The sequence below is a fragment of the Dipodomys merriami genome, unplaced genomic scaffold, assembly GCF_024711535.1.
Source record: "Dipodomys merriami isolate MVZ:Mamm:240054 unplaced genomic scaffold, mDipMer1.0.p SCAF_505, whole genome shotgun sequence".
Classification (NCBI taxonomy): domain Eukaryota; kingdom Metazoa; phylum Chordata; class Mammalia; order Rodentia; family Heteromyidae; genus Dipodomys; species Dipodomys merriami.
This window is the reverse complement of record NW_027206075.1, coordinates 453,254-460,880: the sequence shown is the minus strand read 5'-3', so window position 1 is coordinate 460,880 and position 7,627 is coordinate 453,254. Positions and strand designations below refer to the sequence as shown.

Sequence of the window (7,627 nt, the reverse complement as noted above, 5' to 3'; positions counted from 1 at the left end):
TCGTCCGTCCTATCGGTAGACCACACACCTTACCTGCTCCCGAGGCGAGGCGGGGCGGGGCGGGGCGGGGCGGGGAGCTCAGCGCTGTCAAGATTTCTCCAGCTCCCCACCTTAGGCACAAACACTGGACTGTTTGTCTCAACTCGGCAAATTTTATTTAGAAAAAAAGTAGGGTGGGGGAAAAGTGACAGCACTTATTAAGCTAAGGATGTAGAAATGAACCCTCCTGTGGCACAGCTCTTTAAGTCTCTTCTCTCACTGTTCAACCTCCGTGGGCGTCTGGTGCGGGGTGCGCGGGGGAGGGGGGGGGAGAAGGTTAGGTCCCCTGACGAAGGAGGGTGGGTGGTGAGGGTGCCTGGAAACGGCCGGAGAAGAGGCCCAGGCGATCGACGTTGCGGTGGAGCACGCTGTGGAGCACTGCCAGGTGCGGGCCGCCCTCGCCCCCACCCTCCCTAGAGAAGTCCCGGATGAAGCGGCCGCGCTCAGACTGGAAGATGAACTTCTGGGGCAGGGGCCCGTGCTCCCGGAGAAAGCCCCAGACACTGAGCAGCAACAGGCGCACTTCAAAAGGGGCCAGCTGGCTAAATACTTCGTGCATATTACCCAGGGCAGGTGGTAGGAGGCTTCCCTCAGCCATGACAGCCACCAGGGTGCAGGATGCCTCCAGGTGCCAGGGGGAGTGAGCCGTGTCAGGGTGGCGGGAGGCTTCCCAATGGCCCAACAGGGCGGCCAGCAGCCCCCGCAGCAGCACAGAGCAGTAGCACAGGGCCGGGGGAGCAGCTGCGACCAGCTTTAACAGCTCGAACAGCAGAGGCTGTTCTCGGAAGCGTCGGCCAATGCGGAGATCCCGCTCCACAGTGGCCCGGGCGTGCTCCTCTGGGGGCCAGGCCAGCTCTGCCCCAGCCGCATCTGGACACACACTCTCCACCAGGGTCACTGCAACTGCTTTGGCTGCCTCTGGACTGAGGGTAGACGCACTCCAGCAACCCCCACATTCAGCGCTCCCGGAGGCAGAACAGCAGTGCACCAAGAGGCTGAGAAGGCTCTGGGTGTTATAAATCACTTCCTGCTGGTTTCGAGACTGCGTAAGCTTTGGTGGTTTTAAGCCACGACCAATGACTCCAGCGTGGAAAACAGACCAGATCCCTCCAGGCCCTGGCACAGCTGCAGTGTGCCGCCGGTTTGTGTCCAACAGGGAGGCCGATGCCAAAGGAGCTGAAACAAGTGAGAGGTTTTCATTGTCCTCATCTACTTCCCCTCCAAACAGTTCTGTGTTGCCTCGATGTAAGGCTCCCTCAACTAGTAGCTGCAAGACAGCCTTGAGCCCAGCTGGGGAAGTCTGAGAAAGGCGGGTGAGAAGATGAGAGGCAGAGGCCACACCTGGGGGGCCATGTAGCCTCAGAGAGGCAAAGAAGCGGTGCACCCCAGCTCTGACCAATCCCAGGAGTTGGGAGGGAGACAGGGCTTCCAGAGGAAAGGGGCAGATGGCCAAGAGGGAAGCTGCGGCTTCAGCTACTTCTTCCTCAGGATGTAGCAAGAGAGGAGCCAGGTCAGACAGATGGGCTGAGGCAGACTCTCCAAAGCGAGCCCCTAGGGCGGCAGAGCCTTCACCACCTTGCTGTTCCCAGCCCACTAGCAGTGCCAAGTTGCGCAGGAAACGGGATGTGAAGGGAGGTTGTAAAGTCCCTGCATGCACCCGAGCCAGGCAGCTTCGAAAAGCCAGGGGGAGGAGGCCAGAGAGACTGACCACCAGCCCTGCATATAATTGGGTTGCCAAACTCAATTCTTCAGGGCTTCGGGCTCTGCTTAGTAGATGGCCCAACGCCTCAGGTCCGCAACTGGGCCGGGTATAGACAGAAAGCAGGCCTAAAAGCTGGTGCTGCCAGAGGAAGCGCTTCCGTTCTAGCCGCAATGTCTCTCCACACAGCTCTCCAACGTGGTTTTTTAGTGCATCCAGAAAGGGCACTGGGCGGGGAGGTGGGGGGGGGCCCAGCACCCCTTCCCCGGGAGATCCACCCCGGTGATGAACCAGCTTTTGCAGGTGCAGCAGCAGCAGCTGGATCAGTCGGTCACAGGCTTCTCGCACAGTGTCTGGTACAGCCAGGCCCTGGGTGGTGATGACTGAAGCAGGCATTGCTGTGTCCACCAGGAACTGCAGCAGGCGGTAGGCACCTGCACCTGAGGCCTGGCTCACCAGGTGCACAGCCAGATTGAGCATGTTGTCCAGCTCCTCTCGGGGGAATCCCTGCAGGTGTTGTTGCAGCTGGCTCAACACAGCTGGGGGCTTGAGGCAATCCACAAGTTCTCCAGAGACCGTGCCAAGTAGAGCTGGTGACATGACCGCCAGCTGCAGTAGGAAGGGAACTGTAGCCTGAAGGGAAGGGTCCCCGCTCCGGCCTCCGGTGCCCCCTGCCAGGCTATCATGGAACATTCTCAGGAGCTCCCGTCTGATGCTGTCTCCGTGGCGGGAGGCCAGGTGCCCTAGAATGCCTACAACTGAGGCAATCTTGGGCACCCGTTTCTCCCCAGGGAGGACAGGAGATCCAGGGAATGGATCTGTGGACGGAGCCTGAGAAGAACTTCCACCGCCACCACCAGCTCCACCTCCAGCCCCACCATGGACACAGAAGTCCTTAAGCCCACAGGAAAGGACTCGAGAGATGATAGTGCCAGGAAAGGAGGAGCCAATATGTGCCACAACCCAGTCAAAGTGTGGGGAATGCTGGACTGAAGTGTCTAGCAAGGCATCCACACAAGCATCTGGGCAGCTACCAATGAGAGCTGAGAGGCACTGCACATAGATGTCCATTAACGTACGGGTGGCCCTACAACCCATCCAGAGCTGCAGCAATTCATTGAGAGAGCCAGTAGCATGGGGAACACGCTGATGTTGGCCTGAATAGGTACTGCTCAGTTGACCCATGAGGTCAATAGACCATGCACTAATCACAGGTGCCCAGGCCTTTGGATTGGCACGGATAAACTCAGACAGCACCTGCTGTACTTCCTGTATCACATCCTCTAGACCTGGTCCCCCAGCAGGGACGTGGGAAGGTGGAGGTGGACGGAGGTGAGGAGGACCAGCCACAGGGCTTTCATCTAGGGCAGCTAGATGGGCCCGGACACTCTCATCAAAAACACCTCTTAAGTGGTCCAGCACAGCAGCCCGAGCAGGTGGCAAACAGCGCAGCAGCAGAAGACTACAGCGAGCATGTTCCCGGGCTGAGAGTTGGTGACCCAGGATGGGATCTACACCAGTGAGAAAAGCCTTGATTTCCTGGGACAGCTCCTGAGCACTACAAGGAAGCAAAAAAAAAAAAAAAAAAAAAAGCAGACTTAGAGCACTGGGACTGTGAGTTTAAATTTCTATATATAACAAGGAAAATAAATTGAACCTTCTTCACAAGAGCTTATGAAACATGTATCACATTAGCTATCACTCAATAAATGCTCATTTTCTTTCCATAACAAAAATACTAGCAGTCAATAACTTAAAACTGTCAGCTCTGACTTCAAGCCCAAAAACCTACCAAAAACAAACAAACAAAAAAAAAAAACTGCCAGTCAGGGTCTGATGGCTCCCATCTGTAATCCTGGCTATTCAGGACACTGAGATCTGAAGATCTCAGTTCAAAGCCAGCACTGGCAGAAAAGTCCAAGAGACTATCTTCAATTAATAAGCAAAAAAAAAAAAGAAAAAAAGCTGATCTGGAGCTGTGGCTCAAGTGTAGAGTGCCAATTGTGAACCAAAATGCTGAATAAGACACATACACAAAAAGTCCAGGTACCTTTGTTTGTTTGTTTTTGGGGGGGGGGGCATTAAAGCTTGAACCCAGGCTTCACATATGCTAAGCATATGTTCTGCCCTGAGCTACACCTCCTAGCCAGGACAGATCCTCTTTAAATTATTTTACATGTATTATTTCAATCCAGACAACAGCTCAATAAAGACAATTATGATCCACTCTACAGATAAGGTAATCAAAAATAAGTGATCAGACTATACACTCCAAAAGGATAGGAACCATTCCCTTACTTTTCAACACTAAATCCACTTTTATTGAGGTGTGGATGTACATGAGGTATACATTTTTGTTGAATTGAGTAAATACATTTTGTGTCTCACTCTCCTGCACAACAAAAGCACCCTGGAATCAGGTGCAATGGAAACTCGTTAACCCCCTTACTAAATAAAGGCTCTCCCTCCCAACACCTGTTCTTTCCATATTATGCAAAAATCCTAGCCACTCACCACCTACCCAACACCTTCAAAGTGCCTGAGAATCGAGTGTCCTAGAGCACAGACAAGAGTAATGCCTTCCAACCTTCCCTTTCTGAAAACATATGGGTTCCTTCTTAGAAGGCAAGAGGCAAATTGCCTTTTCTGTCAAAGAAGAAAGCATCCTTTAGGGGCTGTGCATTCATTCCTCTGTGCCATTCCTCTCTGGTTCCTCAAAATAAAATAAAAATCCACCCCCAAGATGAGGAGAGAGTGCAAGGGAAAAGTCTACCAGAAACATTCAATACGTTTCTGCACCTGGATTATCACAGTCTATGAAAGTCAAGGCCTTCTGGGTTCCTTCAGGTTGAAAGGGATAGAATGACTTAGGTTCCCAAGAGTTCTGTTATCCGCAAAGCCAAGAGAAGGTAAGCAATAGGGAGGAGGGAGAGGCAGGACCAAGATCTTGGGAGGGCGGGCACTGGACCCAGGGTTTTTAAGAGAAGCAATCCCCAGGTTCTGGGAGGACGCGAACCGGAATCTCTTAGAACCCTGACGCGAGTTCTTGGGGTAGGATCCGGGTATCTACCGAGAAGGCTGGGGATCGGCGCGGGGCCGCGCGGTGGGGGAAGATACCAAGGGCTCTGACTACCTGAGAGGCGCGGGACCGTGGGTGGCGGGGGCAGGCCCGGGAGGCCCCGGGGCCCCGGGAGGGTCGCACAACGCGGACATCCCGGAGCCCTACCCCAAGCCCGAGGCGGGAGCGGCGGAGCTCAGACGGCGCATGCGCGTTGACGAGAGACGCGAAAGAAACTAGCGCGGAAGCCTCACAGGAAAACGAAACCGACGTTGTTCCTGAGCCGAGCACTTGGGTTCCGCAGCGCGTTGAAGACAGCAGGAAGTCGACCGACCCTCAACACATCCCTCCCACCCCACTCGCCAAAGGACCTTTGACAGATTGAGGCTTGGCGTGACATTCGCATGGATTCACGTTTTGTGTGTGTGTTTTTTTTTTTTGTTTTTGTTTTTATTTTTGCCAGTCTTGAGGCTTGAATTCAGGGTCTGGGCACTGTCCTTGAGCTTCTTTTGCTCAAGGCTAGCACTCTGCCCATAGGCACCCCTTCCGGCTTTTTCTGTGTATGTGGTAGTGAGGAATCGAACCCAGGGCTTCATGTATGCAAGGCAAGCGCTCTACCACTAAGCCACAGCCACAGCCAGATTTCTTTTTCTTTTTTTAACATTTTTCCATTATGGGGCTTGAACTCTGGGCCTGGGTGCTGTTCCTCAGCTCTTCAGCCCAAGGCTAGCGCTCTACCACTTGAGCCACAGCGCCACTTGCGGTTTGTTGTTGGTTTATTGGTGATAAGAGTTTCACAGTCTGCCGGGCGCTGGTGGCTCACGCCTGTAATCCTAGCTACTCAGGAGGCTGAGATCTGAGGATTGCGGTTCAAAGCCAGCCCGGGCAGGAAAGACCCTGAGACTCCTATCTCCAATAAACCACCAGAAAACCGGAAGTGGCGCTGTAGCTCAAGTGGTAGAGCGCTCACTTTGAGCTGAAGAGCTGAGGGGCAGCGCCCAGGCCCAGAGTTCAAGCCCCACGACCGACAAAAAAAAAAAAAAAAAAGTTTCACAGTCTTTCCTGCCCGGGCTGCCTTTGAACCACGATCCTCAAATCTCAGCCTCCTGAGTAGCTAGGATTACAGGGGTGAGCCACTGGCGCCCGGCTTAAACATTATTTTTATAATGATAAAATTACTAAAATGAAGCTCATGAGCTTTTCAAAAGACAGCGATACCCAGGCATATTGGTATACGTCTGCAATCCCAACTCCCAGGAGGTTAAGACAGGAGGATCACAAATTCCAGGACTCTCTGGGATACATACATAGCGAGATTCTGTCTCAAAAAAAGATAACAGTAATAATAATAAAATGATTATTAATGTATAATTATGTAGAATAATAAAACAATTACGTAAAAAGTAATGAAAGAGGAAGCCAGAGCCTGGCGCTGGTGGCTCACACCTGTAATCCTAGCTACTCAGGAGGCTGAGATCTGAGGATCGCGGTTCAAAGCCAGCCTGGGCAGGAGAGACCGTGAGACTCCTATCTCCAATAAAACCACCAGAAACCGGGAAGTGGCGCTGTAGCTCAAGTGGTAGGGCGCTCCCCTTGAGCTGAAGAGCTGAGGGACAGCGCCCAGGCCCAGAGTTCAAGCCCCACGACCTACAAAAAAAAAAAAAAAAAAGAGGAAGCCAGGCACTGGTGGGTGGCTCATGCTTGTAGATCTGAGAATCATGGTTTAAACCCAGCCCAGGCAAGAAAATCCAAGACTTATTTTTATCAGTTGTGGGGTTTGAACTCAGTGCCTGGACACTCCATTCCTGAGCTTTTTTGCTCAAGGCTAGTGATCTAACCATGTTGAGCCACAGCTTCACTTCCATATTTTTGCTAGTTAGAGATAAGTCTCAAGAACAGTGCCCATGCCCTGAGTTCAAGCTCTAGGACAGGAAAAACAAACAAAAACTGGGACATGGCTGTTTAGTAATCTTGCCATGGAGGACTAGAGGAATGGCTCAAGTGATAGAACCACAACAGTGAGCAAATAGCTGAGCAACAGCTAGAGACCCTGAGTTCAATGGGGGCAGGTCTAGAGATTACTATTGACGTTTCAGGACCGTCTTGACAAAAAGTTCTTGAAACTCCATCTCACCAAATAAAGAAATGTGTGGTGGCACACTTTTCATCCCAGCTCCTCTGGAAGCATAAATAGGAGCATCACCACTCAGGCTAGCCTCAGCAAAAAGTGAGACCCTAGTTGAAAAACAAAAGGCAAAAAGCCTGGCTTAATTAATAAAGCACTGGGTCCCAGCTGGGTGTTGGTAGCTCATGCCTGTAATCCTAGCTACTCAGGAGACTGAGATCTGAGGATCATGGTTCAAAGGCAGCCTGGGCAGGAAAGTCTGTGAGACTCTTACATCCCAGAAAACCAAAAGTGGCATTGTGGCTCAAGTGATAGAGCACTAGCCTTGAGCTGAAGAACACAGGGACAGCACCCATGCCGAGTTCAAGATCCACAGCTGACAGAAAAAAAAAAAAATTGGCCAGTTCTGGGGATTGAACTCAGGGCCTTGGCATTGTTCTGAGCTTCTTTTGCTCAAAGCTAGCACTCTACCACTTGAGCCACAACACCACTTTCGGGTTTTTCTGTTTATGTGGTACTGAGGAATCAAACCCAGGGCTTATGCATGCTAGGCAAGCACTCTGCCAGTAAGCCATATTCCTAGCCCAATTTGTCTATTAACGGTATCTAATAAGAGATGAAATACGGAAGCTGATTCTGTAGTGGTAGAACGCTTGATTACCATGCATGAACACCTAGGTTTGATCTCCAACACAAGAAAAAAGGA

The 7,627-nt window shown here is 51.9% G+C and overlaps 1 protein-coding gene across 1 annotated transcript; it reads right to left on the bottom strand.

The window, feature by feature from the left end:
• Positions 1-130: 130 nt before the first annotated feature.
• LOC138810683 (integrator complex subunit 5) lies at positions 131-4,988 on the bottom strand. Its single transcript, XM_069997872.1, has 2 exons — positions 4,872-4,988; positions 131-3,296 (listed from the first exon to the last, which is right to left on the bottom strand). The coding sequence occupies exons 1-2, from the start codon at positions 4,949-4,951 to the stop codon at positions 317-319; spliced, it is 3,060 nt and encodes a 1,019-aa protein (XP_069853973.1). The 5' UTR covers positions 4,952-4,988; the 3' UTR covers positions 131-316.
• Positions 4,989-7,627: the final 2,639 nt, after the last annotated feature.